The sequence below is a fragment of the Purpureocillium lilacinum genome (genome assembly GCF_023168085.1).
Source record: "Purpureocillium lilacinum CBS 284.36 DNA, scaffold_5, whole genome shotgun sequence".
Taxonomy (NCBI): domain Eukaryota; kingdom Fungi; phylum Ascomycota; class Sordariomycetes; order Hypocreales; family Ophiocordycipitaceae; genus Purpureocillium; species Purpureocillium lilacinum.
The window spans coordinates 1249701-1268039 of record NW_027072115.1 but is presented as its reverse complement, the minus strand read 5'-3'; the positions used below and the strand labels follow the sequence as shown (position 1 = coordinate 1268039).

The following is an 18339-nucleotide window of genomic DNA, read 5'->3' as shown; positions in this document are numbered from 1 at the left end:
TGGCGCTGGCCCAAATATTTTGTTTGGCGGTTGAGGCAGCGAGGCTGAGGGTCAACGCCACAGGCGGCCAAGCAGCACTGTGGCGCTGACCAAGCAGGGAGCGCTGTACTGCCGCTAACTCGCTTTGGTGCCACGAAGACGTATCGGCGATACCAGTCCCCAAATTTTGAGCCTCGTCACGACCTCGTCTCCGGGCCGCGACCACGCTTGTCCGCATCATCCATCACCTCCCAATCTTCATCCCCCAGTCGCCAGCAGCGCCGCGCATCTCAACATGGAGTCGGCTCGGGGCCCGCCCAGGGTCAAGAACAAGGCCGCCGCGCCGGTGCAGATCAGCGCCGAGCAGCTGCTGCGCGAGGCCGTCGACCGCCAGGAAGTCTCATTGCAGGCGCCCACGCAACGCTTCAGCGACCTCGAGGAGCTGCACGAGTACCAGGGTCGCAAGCGCAAGGAGTTCGAGGACTACGTTCGCCGAAACCGGCTGAGCCTGCACAACTGGACGCAGTACGCGCAATGGGAGCTCGACCAAAAGGAGTTTGCGCGCGCGCGGTCCGTCTTCGAGCGAGCCCTCGACGCCCACCCTCACAATGTCCAGCTCTGGATACAATATATCGAGGCCGAGATGCGGTCGCGGAACATTAACCATGCCCGCAACTTGCTCGACCGCGCCGTCGCCATCCTGCCCCGCGTCGACAAGCTGTGGTACAAGTATGTCTACATGGAGGAGATGCTCGGCAACATCCCGGGCACGCGCCAGGTCTTTGACCGGTGGATGCAGTGGCAGCCGGATGAAGCAGCTTGGAGCGCGTACATCAAGCTGGAGAAGAGATATGGCGAGTTCGACCGGGCGCGCGACATCTTCCGGACCTTCACCATGGTCCACCCGGAGCCACGAAACTGGATCAAGTGGGCCAAATTTGAGGAAGAGAACGGCACCAGCGACCTCGTGCGGGAGGTCTTTGGCGAGGCGGTGGAATCTCTGGGTGACGAATTCGTCGACGAGAAGCTCTTCATCGCCTATGCCCGGTTCGAAGCGAAACTCAAGGAGTACGAGCGAGCACGCGCCATCTACAAGTATGCGCTGGACCGCCTGCCGCGCTCCAAGTCGATGGCGCTACACAAGGCGTACACGACGTTCGAGAAGCAGTTTGGCGACGAGGACGGCGTCGAGGACGTGGTGCTGTCCAAGCGGAGGCGGCACTACGAAGAGCAGGTGCGGGAGAACCCTAAAAACTACGACGCGTGGTTTGACTACGCCGGGCTGGAGGAAGCCTCGGGCAACGCCGATCGCGTGCGCGACGTCTACGAGCGGGCGGTAGCGCAGGTGCCGCCGACACAGGAGAAGCGACACTGGCGGCGGTACATGTACCTGTGGATATTCTACGCCATCTGGGAGGAGCTCGAGGGCAAGGACGCGGAGCGGACGCGGCAGATCTACACGACGTGCATAGGGCTGATACCGCACAAGAAGTTCACGTTTGCCAAGGTGTGGCTGCTGGCGGCGCAGTTCGAGGTGCGGCAGGGCGAGCTCCAGGCGGCGCGCAAGCTGCTGGGGCGGGCGCTCGGCATGTGCCCAAAGGACAAGCTCTTCGTCGGGTACGTGGACCTGGAGCGCAAGCTGTTCGAGTTTGTGCGGTGCCGGACGCTCTACGAGAAGCACGTCGAGTACAACCCGGCCAACTGCCAGACGTGGATCCGGTTCGCGGAGCTGGAGCGCGGGCTCGACGACCTTGACCGCACGCGCGCCATCTTCGAGCTGGCCGTCGCGCAGCCGCAGCTCGACATGCCGGAGCTGCTGTGGAAGGCGTACATCGACTTCGAGGAGGAGGAGGGCGAGTACGAGCGCACGCGCGCCCTTTACGAGCGGCTGCTGGCCAAGACGGACCACGTCAAGGTGTGGATCTCGTACGCGCACTTTGAAATCAACATTCCCGACGACGACAATGAGGCGGAGGGTGAGGGTGAAGAGGACGAGGAGCAGGAGCAGCCCGTCAGCGACGAGGCCAAGGCGCGCGCGCGCAAGGTCTTCGAGCGGGCGCTCAAGTCTATGCGCGACAAGGACCTCAAGGAGGAGCGCGTGTCGCTGCTCAACGCCTGGCTGTCGTTTGAGCGCACGCACGGCTCCGAGGCCGACGTCGACGGCGTCCAGCGCCAGATGCCGCGGCGCACCAAGCGCCGCCGCCGCCTCGACGACGACACGTGGGAGGAGTATGTCGACTACGTCTTCCCCGCCGACGACCAGCAGGCCAAGAGCCTGTCGGGCGTGCTGGCGCTGGCACAGAAGTGGAAGCAGACGGGCGGCGACCTGTCGGGGGCGAGATGATGTGCAGCGGAGAGGCAGGGCAGGGGCCCGGCAGGGTGGACAGCCAAACATTCAGCCAACACACCAAAAGAAAGGGGGGTTTGCTGGCGGTCATGGTACCTACTTGAGGGCTTGGGCGCCGGAATGGCACGGCAACCAGGCGGGCAGGAGAGCAAGCAGCAAATGTATTGTGCCCATCTATCCGTATCTTAATACGCCTCCGTCTCTCCACGATGGAGGGCAGTACAGATGAGCGCCGTAAATTCCAGCTCATCCCTGAACATGCATGCACGCACTCGGCGCTCGCCGTCCAACACCAACTAACTACCTCACCTACATACATACATCGTATGACATGATCGCTTCATGGGGGCCGCGCCGCGCAAGCACGGCGAGGAAGCTCCATTCATGGTCAAATCCGTCAAACACGTGGCATGTGGCCGGCGCCCGTCAAACCACATCAACGCGGCACTCCGTACAGAGTATTGACAGCAGTCTGTACAACTCGAAGCAGGCTAACTGGCTTACTCCACGGAGTCCTCCGGAGAGACAGATAGATGCCTGCCGCAAAGCCGCCCTGCTCCCAGCAGCGGAAGGGGCCCGGCCCGCGGGAGGCTCGGCTCGCTTCGCAGGCCAGCCCGTTTCCATTTCCATTTTGGCACCCGGCGCGGTGATGTCATTGATGGTGGGGGTTTCGCGTCCCCCTCCGCTTCCCCCCAAATCAAGGCCCGTCTCGTTTCAACGCCCAGGGTCCAGACCACACCACACTACAAAGTACGCTACACTTACCACCAGCCTCCTCCGATGGCTCCCTCCCAGATCGCACACCGCACACCGTAGAACAGAACGCTTCTCGAGGCACGCAGAGCAGCGATCCGAGACAGGAAATCGTAGTCGTCATTCATTCATCCAGTGTCTCTCGCACGTTGTCTAGTTAGATACCTTTCGTCCACAAGTCCTCGTCCGCCCGTAGGCTGGACGCGAAAGAAAGAAGCAAATTCCCTGCCACGACAAAACGTTCCCGTCCAAGCCCGATCCCCCGATCGCCGCGCTGGTCCTGCATGCCTCGTGTCCCCTGCAGACCAGAGCCGTCTTTTCCGGACTGGCCCTCGTCAGCGCACAACCCAACCTCGGCCCCCTTCCCCTCCCGTCCGACTTTCCCACTTCCGCGTGCGTCATTGGTAAGCAGGTCAGGATCTCACGGGCCACCTTGCCGACCGATACTCGTAAGACACGGGCGGCCGTGTTCTACACCGATCCTCGATCGTTCCGCGTCCCGGCCATTCGGAAAATGTGCCGATCACCTCCTGGCCAGCTCCCGGCGCGTCGGCAGGGGGGGGGGGGGAGCACAACCGGCGAATTGAACCACTCAGTAGCGGCGATGGTCTGTTACAGTTCGTTCCTCATTAGTCGGTGCGCCCTCGAGTACATGGGTGTGGACGGAAGAAAGGAGAGAAGGGGAGCGGGACTCGCAGAAAACACCGGGGCGACGGGGAGACGGGTGAGGCTTGATCTATCATGCATCTCGCCTCTCCTCTCCGCTTGCCAAGGTCATGCCACGCAGCACGGTGAAGGGTCAGTGTCTCAAAGCAGCGTGTTTTTCGCTAAACCCATGCCATGGAAATCTTTGTCTTGCTCTCCAACGCCCAGTGACGCCGTTGTTCAAGTGCTCATGAGACCAGTCGCAGATGTGCGCGCAAGGCCGTAATCGTCGTTATCATCATCGTTGTGACATGCCAGGTCGCGATTGGAAGCGCCGACCGTGACACGAGTGCTGAGGAAAGATGCAGCAGAAGTCGGACAGCAGCCCTCAGGGACGGTATCCCATAGGCGGGGCGGGAAGCCTGCCCGCGTTGTACGGGTTGTCGTCGTAGTATCGCGGCCCGTAGTCATCCTCTTCGTCAGACTCGTAGCCGCCATACCGAGACCGCGGGCCAGCAGGCAGGCTGTCGGCCCTCCTGCTGCTGCCGTCCCTGAGGCTGCGCCCTTGCTGCCTGCGCATCTCCCGTCGCTCGTGGCGACGAGCCTTTTCTTCTTTAAATTCCTTGCACTCGTGCGTCATCTCCTTGGCCTCCTTCATCTCGCCGATGGCGCCCTTGATGCCCAAGGCCGCGATGCCGACCGACGCGGCGTCTTGCATGATGGCCTTGGTCTTGAGCTTCTTCGCCTCGGCGGGGCTGAGACGGCCTTCCTTGACGGCCTTCTGCCGCGCGCGCCTCTTCTCCATGCTTTGGTAGACACCGTGTGCTGCGTGGATGGTGGCAACCGTCGCAAGACCAGTTGTCAAAATTTGCTTACCTCGCATTTTCCTCTGCCTCTTTTCGTCCTCGTCCGAGTCTCCGAGATCAGACTCGGACCCGTAGCCGGAGCGGCTTCCGCCTCGCCGGCGGGATGAGTCCCGACGGCTGCCGCGATGGGACCGCTCCGACTCGTACTCGTACCCACGGCTTCGGCCATGGCCCCGGTCGTCGTCGTACTCGTCGTCGGAGTACCGACGGGAGCGTCGGGAGCTCCCGCGGTCATCGAAGTCGTCCTGGTCCCGCCTGCGGTGGTCGTCGGCAGCCGCTACCGCCCCGCCGCCGATGCCGAGCTTGGCGAGGCTGTTGCGAGCCTTGTCGACGACACTGCGGCTGCGGCTCCTCTGGCGGTGACGATCGGGAGAGGGGCTTCTGGAGTCGTAGTCGCGGCCGCGGCTTCGGGACCGCGAGTGGTCGAGCACCTTCTTCGCCCCGAGAGCTCCAAGTCCAGCGGTGGCCAGGGCAGCGAGGCCGGTGCCACCGCCGCCGCCGCCACTCTGCGATCGGGCTCGAGAGCGCGATCGGCTCCTCCCAGTCAGCTTGTCCTCTTCAATGTCCTTTTTCGATCCGTTGATGAGGCGGTTGCCGACCAAGCCACCAATGACCGACTCGGCCAGCCCCAGCTTGCCGTGGCTATCGCTCTGGGCAGCATCCACGGTGGCCGCGCCCGCAGCGGCAGTAAGGATGCGCTTGGTCTTCTCGCCCTTCCAACCGCCGGGCTCCTTTGCCACGCGAAAAGCTTCGGTGGCGCCAGCTAGAAGGGACGCCATGGCGGCCTTCTGAATCTTGTTCGTGCCGGGCCCACGGGAGCGGGAGCGGGAGCCGGCGCGGGACCCAGAGGGGCTGCCCCGACGACTGCGAGTGTCGGAGCGCTTGTCATCGCTGCCGCCACCGGTCAAAGTCTTGACGGCCGCACCCAGGCCGGTCGCGGCAATGGCACTCTCGAGGAAGTTCTTGTGACCCTTCTTTTCCTTGGAGCCTTCCTCCTCGTCCGAGTAGTATTCGGTGATTTGGCCGTCGCGGCCGCGGTGCAGGATGTAGGTGGCCTTCTGATCCTTCTTGGCCTGCTGCTTGCTGTAGAACTCGGCGCCCTGGTAGCCTGCGAGAGCGCCAAAACCTGCGAGGGCCGCCGAGGAGAGCGCGTTGCGCTGGACGTTGGTGCCGTCAGTCTTGGCCTCGTGGCGGTCGTAGAGCTCCTTGCCGCCGACCAGGAGGGCGGCGCCGGCGACCGCGGCAATGATCTTCTCCTGCTTGGACATGCTCTTGGGCTTGGCCCTGCGCTCCTCTTCCTCGTAGTACATGCTGCCGCCGGCGCGGCGGGCGTGACGGTCAGAGTGGCGGTCATGGTCCCGGTCACGGTCGTGGCGGGAGTCGTATCCGCGGCGGTAATCGTACTCGTCCTCGTAGTACTGAGGCTCGGCAGAGCGAGCGCGGCGAATGTCACGGCCACTGGGCGGAGGGAAGTCGCGGCGAATCTCCTCGACTGACAAGTCACTGTCCTCGCGGGCGCGAGGCACCAAGTCTCGCGAGGGGTAGACTCTCCCGTAGTCACCGCGCGAGTCTAGGAAGCGAGGGTCCCTGTCGTCGCGCCGCTCTTCTCGCACGTAACGGCGGGAATAGTCCCGGTCGTACGGGTCGTAGCTGGCCATTCCGCCGGCAACACGTTGGCGAACGGTTCGAAGACGATGTATCAATACGCTGAGACGACGGGGAAACACGAAGTTGATGAAAAAAAGAGCCTCTGGCCTCTACCACAGCGTGGGGCGATATGAGGCGATGAGTTGTAATGGTGAAGTAAAGTGGTTGGGGAGGAGGCGAAAAGCCGGGTTGCAGTCAAAGACAAGATGACGGAGGAGTGGAAGGAGCGAGGGCGCACGGCCTGCCAAGCAAGGGGGCGGGCAGGGCAGGACTCGGGAGCATCGAGGTGCGTGGGCGGTGGGTGTGGCGGCTTCTGTTGCTGCAGGAGGTGCCACGCCTCTTCGCTGCCTTCCATGCAAATCTGCAACAGCGACGGGGAGCACTGTGCCGTACCGAACACCACAGTTACGCACCAAGCACTACGACCAGTGTTCTTGCCGCAGCGGCAGCCAAAAGACATGCACATCCCATCCAACATGGGCGGCGGCGCGCGCGCAAGGCGGGCGGCGGGGCAAGACGTAATGATGGCGGGGGTGCTGATGACGGATGCCCCTCTCATCAGGCCCTCCTCCCACATCGTCGTGGCCGACCTGGGTGTCCAGGCGGTTGCCTCTTTGACTGAATGCTCTGCTCTCGGGCGCAGTCTGTTCAGGACGCCTCACAGGGCGTTTGGAACCCGTGTCAGTCTCCCTTCCTTTGGCGTGCCTTTGACAGCGAGCGATGCCAGGCTGTGCACGCAACGAAGGCGGCTCAAAGGTGGCCAGCGCCCACCGACGACCCCTCGTTCGCCGGGTAGTTACTGCGCCACCGACTTTCTGCACTTTGCCCGACGGCGGCCGCAGACTGTGCCCCAATCTCGCCCCCGTTTCCCCGGCCGCGCGCCCCAACGGGGAGGGAGGCCTAGCTGCCTGGATGCCTCTCACAAGTCTCTCTCACTCGGGGTTTGTGTGCGGCTTGTCTGGGATCAGGGCACTCCGCCAAGTGCCGGGCCGTTGCGTGGGTGCTACCCAAGGCCGCCGTCGCGCCGACCGGGTGCCCGACGAATGAAAGACATATCCTTGCCGCTCGAGGACGCTGTCTTTTGCATGCTGCCCGCTTCAACAGTATTCGAACCGGTTCCCATTTCCGTGGGCCGGGCGGCCGTGCAAACTGCCGGCGCAAGCTCTCAGACTGTGTCAGGAGACCGTCCGGGACGCGTGACGAACGCCCTCGCTCTCTGGTTGCTGCCCGGGCAGCGATCCAGCGCGCCCGACAAGGCGGCGGGCAGGCGGGCGGCATGACGCCGCAGGCGGCCCTAGTGACTGGTCGGCCCGCCGCGCCCAGCGCTAGCAGCAGTTTCGACTGGAGGCAACAATGGGTGGCGGTTGTTGAATGAGAGCCTGAGGGAGGTGAGGTAATGGGTGGGTGGGGGATGATGGACCATTTCGTGGACAACAAACTGTTGCTCAGCCACAGCAAAGCCCCAGCGTGTGGCGCGGAAGAAGGTGGGGCAACGGAGCTGGCCGTGGTTGGTCACCGCAGGGAACGGATGCCAGGCTGGGCAGGCACAGCTAGGCCGTCGGTTCTTGCTGCGTGCACCTGGATCGTTGACAGTGGACACACGAGCAACCTTGGAAGCCTGCAACCCTGGCCATTCCGCGTTCTCCCTCACCTACTTGTACTCCGTACTCGGTACGCGTGTGTTGAGTTTTGGGCTCCTTCTCCATCCAGGCCCGGGTTTCGTCCCTTGGCGGCGTTTTCCTACCAGTCCGGTCGCCCAGCGTTTCATCTGTTGCGTCTCGGTATCAGCTACGTTCTCAACGTGGGTACGGCCTCGGGCACGCTATACCCCCGGATGGCCGGTGATCCTGCGGCGGTGTTTGCACATCCTCGGCCTCCGACGCAGCGGGACTCGTCTGTCACGCAATGCGCACCGCGATGCAAGGCAATGCTTTGTTGCCCACGCCGAGCTTGACGTCGATTGATGTCCTCTTGCGCATCTCAAACGTCGCGGACAGGGCCATCTTTGTCGAGCCAACAAAGCAAAACTGACAAGACGCAGTTATGACGATGTGCCGGCCTTTTCCCCCTTCCCGCTCAGCCTGTAGCACCGCCGGCAGCGCCGCGTGTCCCGATGCCTTGCCTGTTTCCGCGTCCAGGATCCTTGCCCGTCCGCCACTCCGTCTCGTCTGGGTCCTCTCATCCGTGTGTGCCTCCCTCACCGGGGCCAAGCAACCAAACCCATGCCGCTCACCTCGTGCCCGTTGCGGCCTAGCCGCAGTGTCTCCTGCTCGCGAGGCCCTCACCACACCGGCTGCGCTTGTCTCTCTCGACGAACCGCCTCTCGCCTGGCCAGACGCACGTCCAGGTGCATGACGTTCTCGAATCGGACCACGTGCAGGAATGAGGCACGGCTGCGGCCAACGTTCGCGGGGCCCCGTCCAGGCAGAGAGCACTCACGGACAAGCGAGCGGCGTGAGCTCAAGCTAAAGCTCCGTCCACGCGGGACGCGCAAGACACACACGTTCAGCCTCGATACCTCCGGCTCCGGCTCCTCTTTTTTTATTTCTTTCGTTTCTATTCTCAGACACCACGACCGTGGAACCTTGCACCTCGTGTACACGATGTAGCAATGGAGCGACCCCCTGGCCCACCTCTTCCTCCTCGGCCTCGTATTGTGCAGCGGTACTGTACAGTACGGTACCGACTTGAATGAGTGAGAGGCGATGGCGCGCTCGCCCCGGAACCGGCAGTGACACAGACGGCATTGCTGCTAGGTTTAGCTGCCTACCCATCTGGCGAGGACCCTGCACCATGCGCTGGCGTGATGTTTCTTCAGGTATCATATACTCGACATTAGACTTGTATAAGTCTCCATGCGCACCACCCGGGCAACCGTCCCTCAGACCCCCCCTCCCCCGGTCCACTTCCGCAACGCATTGGTTTTGTTTTGCCGGCCTTTTGCATGATGGCGCGACCTGACTCGGTAGAAATGCGTGCTGGTGCTTGTCCGGCTGGCGGCATCTCCCCGTCTCTCGTGCATGCAGGCGGCTAAGACCCAACAAGGCATCTGGGAGCCGGGGCGTGGCGCCGCGTGTTAACCGTATATATAAGAGTCGCCCGTTACCCCAGTCGGCGGCGACGGGCCCTCCACGAGTCTCGAAACTTTGCTCCCACTTCTGTGCTCATCACCATTTCCAGTCGCTCTCGCAACCTTTTAATCTGTATACATAACCCGTCGTTCCGTCTTTCGATTCAACCCCAACGATGAAGGTCGCCATCGTCTCCGCCGCCCTGCTCGCGGGCCTTGCCTCCGCCACCGCCGTCGACGTTGAGCGTCGCCAGCAGTCGTATGTCTTTGAGCTCCTTATCCTCTTCCTCGGTCCTGGTTCTGTTCTCGTCATCTCTTGTTGCTCGCTAGACATGGCGACGTTGAGAGAAATTACCTAACCACCACGCAGGGTATCTTTCCCCGGCCAGCCTACCACTATCGAGGGCGCACCCCTGCCGACCCTCAGCGTCGGCACGGCTTCCAACTCGGCCGCCAGCTCCGAGTCGGCCTCGGACGGCGCGACGGGCACCGCGACCGGGTCCGGCGCCGCCTCTTCGAGTGGTGTCAGCACCGGCATCCCCACCGGCCTCACCAGTGGTGTGACGTGAGTACCCGATATCCTTCCTCCGTCCTTCCCCCTCCCGGTATCGTATACAGCTTTCGCGGCTACAATGTGCCCGCGTGCAAATACAATCTTTCGCCCAGACGCTGACAGCAATTACTCACGCCCAGTGGCACCGGCATTGTGACCGACACCACCGTCAACGTGACGCCCAGCCCCAGCTCTAACGTCACCATCACCACGGGCCGAACCCCGGGCACCACCACCGCGCCGTCGTTGTCATCCGGCACGACGACGGGCCGCCGCACGGGCTCAGCCTCCTCCTCCCGCACCGGTAGCAGCTCCTCAACCTCCAACCCGGCCGCCCAGGCCACCGCCGGCCACGCTGTCGCCAGCATGGCCCTGCTCGCGGGCCTCGCCGCCGCTCTGTGAGCGGGCAACGCAGGGAGCAAAGCGCAGCAATCGAGCGGCGAGTTCAAGTTTATCCGCCCAGTCCCTCGTTAGTGGTATTTGCGCAAGGTGCGACGGGGTCGTTGCTCTTATCTTGGGCCACTTCCGCCCCCTTGAAAGATTGCATCGCTGTAGGGCGAGGGCGTAGCGAGGGCAGATGGCCCATGATGGCCCTTCGCGGGAAAGGTAATATAGTAGTTGCTATCTCCAATGGAGGAGACCTGGACTGGACTGAATCGGGATGAGGACAGTGTATCTTGACAGAGTGTAATAAAATCGGTGTGCTTTAACAACCCTGCAATATGGCGTTTGCCCTCACTTTGTTTTCGAGGGTTTACTACACCAACAAGACACGGCTCTGACGCATAACTGCAACAAACAATCGTTTGCGCTGAACCCGCTGTAACTCCAATGCCTCGTTACAAGTTCATTGCCATCGTCAATCACCTCAAGCCGCTCCGTCACGCTCCGTCACGCCCCGTCACAGACAAGCAACACCACCCTGTGCACGCATCGCGCACGGTGCGTCACCCGGCACACGGCGTCAACAACCCCCCGTCCCTCTCGCCCCCACCCGCATTGCCCAACGGCCCCGCCATCCATCATGGTATCAGGTATCCCGCCACCCACAGAACTGAATTTCCATGACCACCTGCTCTTTTTTATTTTCGATTATTTCGCTGGTCTTTATTCGTACAATACAAGTATGCCACGCCCTTTTGACCCAAACCTTGTTGTGAATAATCATGCTTAGCAGCAGCACCCGCCCTCCCACCTCACCCAACATCCCCTTCGCGCTCTCTCTCTCCCCCTGCCTCATCTGCGTTCGTCCCCGTGGTCTCTCTCCCCCTTGTGTGTGTGTGTGCTCGGCTTCCACGATACCCCTTTTGCGGCTTCTCTCTGGAGCCGTCCACGGCAGCCCAGTACGACGCCATGTCTTGGATGTCTCAAATGAAAATGAAGGAAGAAAGATAAAAAAAAAAGGCAGAACTTTCCGCCCCAAGCCCAGCCGTCACAGGCTTTGAGGAGGGCTCGCAGAATATCCCTGCCCGTCCACGGACTGGTTGCGCCCCGGCTCGTGGCGCCATCAAGGCCCCAGAGAAATGTGAACGACGTCTCTTGCGCCGTTCCTCCGTCTTTGAATCAGTAAATGGGACCACATCTCGTACAAACATTCTGATCATTGGTGAGTGCCAGCCTTCGTCTGGCCTCCTGTGCTGCGTGCGGCAACCCAGAGCCTTTGTGTGAGGTCGTATCTCGTCCGGCCCCGATAAGGGCCAGCATGGGCAGACGAGTCCTACGTCCTGCCCCACGATGCATGGCGACAGGAATCTGGCTTGTCGTCCTCTCTCGACGCCGCGTATCCAGCGCAACTTCTCACTCCCCCGCGAACTACCCAACGCCGTCCACGCTGGACCAGAAGATTTACGACTGAGCACCTTCCGAGGTCTCTTCAGCGTGAACACCGTTCGGTAGAGCCTTTGTCGACGTCTCAGCGTTGACTTTTGTGTCACTACCAGCATCGATGGTAGCCTTGTCGGCCATGACGGGCCCACCAACGGAAGTCAGGCCCGACGGGGAAAAATCAGGTACCTCCGCGGACAGCTGTGTGGGCGCGCCGTGGCCACCTGCGCTGCCGTTGACCATGCCATTGACCCCATGCCTATCGGGGAGCTGCTGGAACTGGACCTCGCTCTGGGGGTTGTACCCAAGCGGCGGCGAGACTCCGTACGGCGCGGGCGCCATGCCGTTGAACGCCCCAAAGTTGTAGGGCCGGTTCTTGAATGTGATGTGCGAGGGTCCGTTATTCCGGGCCAAGTCGTCGCGCTCCTCGAGCGGCAGAACGAACGTCTGCCAGTTGGAACGTCTGCGCAGACGTTCAACGTCGTCCTCGCCAACGACGTAATCCAGCTCGACCGACGCCTCACAGACGGCGCGAATCATGCCCATGTCCGACGTAAGCTCCCTTATGCGCTTGAACGCCGTGACAAAGTGCAGGTGCACAAAACCCTGACTGTCCATGCGCTTTCGGAGGTACATGTCCTTGCAAAGGTTCTCAATTGAGAAGTAGTATTCGATCTGGCCCTTGAGCATCTGGATGACCACGTTGTCCCAGTATGGCGGCTGGAAGGGGATGGCAGACATCGGAGCCATGGGGAAGTCGTACGGTCCGAACTGAGTCTGGACAGCCGGCGGCCGTGTGGCGCCGTTAGGCAGGGACATGCGGTGGTGGAAGTTGGCACCGGCACCGTTGCGACCCCGACCGCCTCGCTGAGGAGGCGGCATGAACATCTGGTTGTGGCCACCTTGTCTCGGCGGCGGGCTGTACGGGCCCTGAGGCCGCGAAGTCATCGATCCGGACGCGAAGGCAGAGCTGTTGTGCTGGTGTTGCGAGTGCGTTGAGTTGATGGAGTGGTGACCGCCTCTGCCGCGGAATGCACCTCGTCCACGCTCGTTGCGGCCCTCATGACGGTCCCGGGCACCACCCTGTTCCTGAAGACGACTATACTTAGCATGGTTCATGGGAGCGGATGGGGAATAAAGAACCGAATGAACGCTCGGCAAACCTCGACGGGAAGTTGATAAATACAAATCAATGGGGTACGTACGGATTGATGGGCAGAGGCAACGTCCTTGGTCTTCTCTCCGGGAGAGTGACCTGGCGCCTTTTTCTGGTCCTTGGCGTTGCTCGAGTCCATGGACATGCGCTTTGCGGCGGGTGGCACAGACGCAGCTCTGGTAGAGGCACCACCAGACTCGCGGGCTCGATCTCTCGACTCGCCACTCTTCGTGGTTGATGCTGCGGTGGCCGTTTTATCGGCGACGTTGGCGCCAGCGGGGGAACGGGTCGAGTTGGTGCCTCGGGCGCCGCCTCGGGGCTTCGAGTTGCGCATCTGGGGAATCTGTGTCTCGAAGTTGACAGAAGGCACGTATTCGTACGCCACCCACTTCTCCTTCTGGCGCGGCTTGGCCTGGGAGGCGTCTTCCTGAGCATCCTTGACCTCCTTTTCTTGGCGGTCGACGGTAGCCGTCACCGGCTTCTTCTTCTCCTCCTTTACGGCGGTCTCTGGCGTGGGCCAGGAAGAAGAGTCGTCGACGGGAGGTGGGAGCTCAGTCTTGCTCTCCTTGGCGTCCTTCTCGGCGACCCTGGAGCCTCGGCTGCCGTTCCGCTCAGGGCGGGTGGAGGCATCGGTGGCCTTTCGGGGCGGCTTCGTGCCATTCGTCGTAGCGACAGGAGCGGCGTCGCGTGCGGGAGAGGTCTCTGCGCTGGGCTTGACGGCCTTCTTGGTATCCTCCCCGACGACGGGGGCAGACTCGCCGTTGGTGATGACCTCGGCTGCAGCGGTGGTCGGCTTGGCCTTGGCCAAGTGTGCCTCCTTTCGCTGATGCCAAATGTTGACAGAAGGGATTGGCGCCTCGGACAGCTCAATCTTGGGAGTTTCGGGCACTGGTTCCTGCTCCTTCTCGGTCTCGGCCGCTTGGTCACCGGGCTGCTTGTCCGATGCCTTGGTTTTCTTGTTCTTTCGGGACTTCCGCGAATCTTGTTCATCCACGGACCGCGTCGCCGTGCTCGATGACCGCGTGCTCTTGTCGGCCCTCCGCCAGGGTCGATCTAACCGGCCGGCGTCGTCATCCCGCTTGGTCTCGGACCGCTTCTCGGCGGTCGCGTCGGATCGCAAATCGCTCTCGGAACCGAGGTTGGAATCGATCTCCTGCCGCTCAGCTGCTGGAGCGGCGGACTCCCCTGTGCGGGTCGACTCGGGTCTGAAGGCGTCCTCGATGGTCGTCGAGGATTTGGTCGTGGAGGAGGCCGGCTCAGAGGCTTGCGGCTGGGCGGTTTGGTTTGCAGAAGTCGTGGCTGAAGGGAGTGGGTTTTGTCCCTTGGCCGCTTGGGCATATGAAAAAGCTGAGGGAGCCGCCATCTCGATGGAGTTGGATGCGACTGTGAAAATCACGCGAGAAGTAAACCAATGCTATGAAGCTCGGTCACAACACGCGATGCGTCGATGCCGATTCTGGGCGTGATGCCGACGCTCCCCAAAGGGGGTAAAATGGTTTGACCGACAACGAGAAGTGGTTGCGGCGACGTGTGACGAGAAAATTCGGCGTGTGTACTCCGAAATAGGTGTGCACGGTGTGTCTGGTCGGCTATGACCTGACGGATATTGCTTCCGATAACTCAGCCTCCTTGCGATGAGCACGTCGTCGGCTGTGTTTTTTTGGGTGTCGTGGTTCGACGAGGATGGTTGCAGGCAGACAGGTGCGAGTGCTGCGAGCAGGAAAAAAAAAAAGAAACCGACCGGCTCGTCGGTAAGCAGCGGCAATCGGGCACCAGCGTAGGTGGCGGCGAGTGTCAAACTACCGAATAACAAACGAACTGCTAGCAGTGATGCTTCGTAGGTGCAAAGGAGTCTGGCAAGACGCCTTGTTGTTATCGCAACGCCTCAGCAAACACGTCGGCGGGAGGAAAACACGGCTCTTCCTGAGACAGGCGTCGGCTCGCAAACGATGAGGGGGGAAAACTTTTGAGTCGAGCGTCGAGCGACCGAGAGCGACGGCACGGCAGAAAAAGCTAGCTGGCGACGTTTTCGACACGGTCAGCCGGCAGGTTTGCAGAGCCGAGGGACTCAGCTGGGCCGCAGGACGAGGCCAGACGAGGAAGCAGGGAGGTCGGCAAAGGGTTGGTGATGGCGGTGGCCCGTGGAAACACTGGTCCTCGCTCGGGAAGGGCGGCGGGGACGAGGGAGAACCTGACGGACTGGGCCTGCACGGGCACGACACGGGACTGCACTGCAGGCGGCAGACTCGAGGCGAGGCGCGGTGGGCGGGCAATCCGTGAGGGACTTGGATTGGGTGTCGGTGGGCTTGCGGGAAGACGGGGTTGGAGGGGGGAAAGAAGGGCAGACGGAGAGAGGTCAAGGTAAGGTAGGTAAGGTAGGTGTGTGTGGTGGTGGTGGTTTGGCGGTGGTGGTGAGGGAGTGAGTGCCGGCTCTGCAAATGGAAGGGCAAGCAGCGCAGCAAATGAAGGCCGCGGGTTATTTTTTGCGTTTTTCGGATTTTTGGAATAAAATTTTTGTTTCTTTGGCCCGGGGGCCTCTCCACTGCCAGGTCGTTAGTCCCGCGTCCCCTCATGGGCAGCCGCCCGCCGCCGGGTCGGCTACAAACGAGTGCCTGCCGAACGAGGCACCTGCTGGCGCTGGTGCTGGGGGCGCCCGGTGCCGCTACGGGTTTTGGGTGGGCTCGACCGGGACTGCGCTGAAGCCAGCCAGCCAGGCCACGGCCGCTGAGCCGGTGGCGGACGGTGGTGGTGCTGGTGGTGCCCGTAATGGATTGAAATTGGGGTGCCTTGGGTGCCAGGATGCGCGCAGACCGGTGCCCACGGCGGGTGCCTGCCCTGGCGCCGGCTGCTAAAAACAGTGGGCGGGCTGTGGAGGGTGCCCTGCTGTCCCCGTCTTCTGGCTGCTCTCCAGTCCAGCGTCCAGGTCCCTGCTGGGAGGAAGAGGGGCCTTTCGCCGGTTCCTGAGTGGCCCGAGGCCTGGGTGCGGGCAGCCCCAAGTGGCACCCCCAGGTGGGCGGGATCCGTCCGTTCCGCGGGCGCGGTGCAGCGCACTGCAGAGAACCCGGGCACCCTCGACTGGCGGGCAGGTGGGTACCTGAGGCTGCTGGAGCGCGTTTGCAAGGTGGGCGGCCAGACAGGTGCTCGCGTCAGAGACAAGTCACAGAAACAGGCGGGCAGACAACATGGTCACTGCAACTTGATTGCACCACTGCCGTAAAAGTCGACCTCAAGATCAAGTGTCTGAACCGGACCAGTGCGCTTGACAGGCCGCACTCTCCCTTGTCCCTCCTCCTTGTACGTACTCGTACGACCCGCCGCGGGGCCATTGGATGGATGGATCGCGTCCATGCAGAGTGCAGAGGCAGCGAGGGGGAAAAAAAAAAAAAAAAAAAATGCACTGCTGCACTTTGGCGGCACGGTCGCGGGGTTTTAGCTTGAGTTTTTAGTTCTCCGTTGTCCGATTCTGCGCGCGATATGCTGCATCACTGACTGGCTGCCCTCTCGCTGCGCCCCGAGCCCTAGCTCCGTCAATGACAGGAAGGGCACATGTTGCCATACCTGATGAGCCACTGTCGTAGACGTACATAGGTTCTCTCTCTAGGGTCCATTTCTGCGTTTGGCTCGGATCAAACCATCTATCCGCCACACGTACACACAAGCTCGAGAAGTGCGTACGTGCAGGCGATGAGGAGGATGGGGAGGCCACCGATCCGGATGAGGGAGGCGTCGCATGACGGAGCGCCGGGGAGCATCACACAGCAGGTGTTTCTTCGACAGCCCCCCGCCGCGCAGCACATGTGTCGAGACACGCCGATGACGCTGCCGACGAGCACGGGCACGGCTTACACAAACTCTTGTGCCAGTGTGATGTCGATGCTCTGGCGATATGGCTGGCTGGCTGAGCCGTCTCTGCAATGCAGCAGCCATCCCACGGTGCGTCGCCGTCATCAGCCAGCCCGGAAAGCATGTGCTTCATCACACACTTTTTTTCCCTCTTGCTCTGTCGTGTCTTCACCCTTCCATTCTCCCGAACGTCGCTTGGCGTGGGGTCCATCCACATCCACTTCCGCTTCCACAACCATGCACCGTCCCTCCATCCATGTGGAACCAGCAAGTCATCACTCACCAACCAACATGCTTAAAGTGCCAACGTAGTTGCTACGGCCCTCGTGCGAAGATCAAAGGGCCGGCCATTCATCTGTGCCGAGCACGGACTGGCCTTTGTCATCGGACGTTTTTGGAACCCCAGGCAACCTCCCATGCTCGCCTCCCAAGGCCGCCGCCACCAGGGTGCTCGCTCGTACGAACCACAGGCAGCTCGGGCCAGGGCGGCCGGCCGCCTGCCTGCTCGCGTGCGGTGCCGTGCGGGTTGGATTGGTGGTACGTAGTGCCGTCGGTCTGGCAGGGAGGAAGGCTATGCATGCAATCAATCCGTGCCGCCCCTCGTCTTACGACTTCTATTACTGTACGGTACCGTAGAGGGCACATTTGCCGAGCAGAGGGGCGCGCAAGAGAGACAAAAGTAGGAAGAGAAAGAGAAACAGGAAGAGAGACAAAGAGAGGGGGGAACCAGACGATGCTACTTCGTGGTCCTTCCTTCCTGCGGCCGCGCCCACACGAACCTCGTACAGGCACATATTCGCTCCCGTCCTTTTGGCTTGCCTGGCCCGGCGCCAACGCTGCCGTGCAACCATCCACACCACACACAGTCGCTGATGGGCCGACAGTTTGTATGAAGCAGGTAATAAGGGTGGGAGGTAGGTAACTGCACTGTACCTCCCGCATTCGTAATAGAGCTTGCTTGCTTGCTCGCTCGCTCGCAAGCAGGCAGCCAGCCAGTCAGGCAGTCAGGCAGTCAGGCAGCCAGGCAATCAACCGACCAACCATGCGTCAGTCCAAGTCTCGCAGGCCTCGGGACGACGCGGGAGCCCGCCAGGCCATCGCCCAGCCCGGCCCAGCCCAGGGTGCTTGCAATTCCCGCGACATCCGCCGTCTCCGTTCCTGGCTCCATGCTTCCCTCGTCCTATTCCCGGGGCGGAGCGAACCCGACATGAAAATAATATTGGTTCATGGAGTGAAGGCGTTCGGTATTGGCAGACCGCTCCGCGGCACCGGACAGGGTCCTTGATCGCCCTGGCGAGGAGGGTCTGGGCATGTGCATGCCACGGGCGAAGGGCGTCCTCATACGATATACCTCAGGGGATGGTCTATCTTGTAAGCGTTGTGTTAAGCGCCGTACTGTATTTGGTAACTCTAATGGGATGTCTTTACCGATGCCAGGGGACCCGCAGTCGCAGTCGCAGTCGCAGTCTGTGTTTGATGGACCTCATCGTTTCGAGACGTGGCAGCTTGCTGCGGGCGTTTGGGCCGACTCATGGCTCGCCCCCAAGCTCGAACGCATTATCCACCATCCGCGGCATTTCCACTTCGACTCCAGAATTCGGTGACAAGACGGCCTTGCTCCGCCGGTTTGACAGACGGCCCCAAATAAGAGCCTGT

General features: G+C 61.8%; 4 protein-coding genes across 4 annotated transcripts; 2 read left to right on the top strand and 2 right to left on the bottom strand.

Annotated features, from left to right (window-relative positions):
* Positions 1 to 274: 274 nt before the first annotated feature.
* PLICBS_006982 (NineTeen Complex (NTC) component) lies at positions 275 to 2323 on the top strand (the record flags this gene model as incomplete). Its single annotated transcript, XM_018320370.2, has 1 exon — positions 275 to 2323. The coding sequence occupies one exon, from the start codon at positions 275 to 277 to the stop codon at positions 2321 to 2323; it is 2049 nt and encodes a 682-aa protein (XP_018180267.2).
* A 1789-nt stretch (positions 2324 to 4112) lies between these two features.
* PLICBS_006981 (uncharacterized protein) lies at positions 4113 to 6248 on the bottom strand (the record flags this gene model as incomplete). Its single annotated transcript, XM_018320369.2, has 1 exon — positions 4113 to 6248. The coding sequence occupies one exon, from the start codon at positions 6246 to 6248 to the stop codon at positions 4113 to 4115; it is 2136 nt and encodes a 711-aa protein (XP_018180266.2).
* Positions 6249 to 9483: 3235 nt separating this feature from the next.
* On the top strand, positions 9484 to 10262 carry PLICBS_006980 (SMP-30 gluconolaconase LRE domain protein; the record flags this gene model as incomplete). The annotated part of the gene is made up of 3 exons (XM_018320368.2): positions 9484 to 9566; positions 9678 to 9872; positions 10001 to 10262. 3 exons carry the CDS (start codon positions 9484 to 9486, stop codon positions 10260 to 10262), a joined length of 540 nt encoding a protein of 179 aa, XP_018180265.2.
* A 1443-nt stretch (positions 10263 to 11705) lies between these two features.
* PLICBS_006979 (uncharacterized protein) lies at positions 11706 to 14203 on the bottom strand (the record flags this gene model as incomplete). The annotated part of the gene is made up of 2 exons (XM_018320367.2): positions 11706 to 12773; positions 12890 to 14203. The coding sequence occupies 2 exons, from the start codon at positions 14201 to 14203 to the stop codon at positions 11706 to 11708; spliced, it is 2382 nt and encodes a 793-aa protein (XP_018180264.2).
* Positions 14204 to 18339: the final 4136 nt, after the last annotated feature.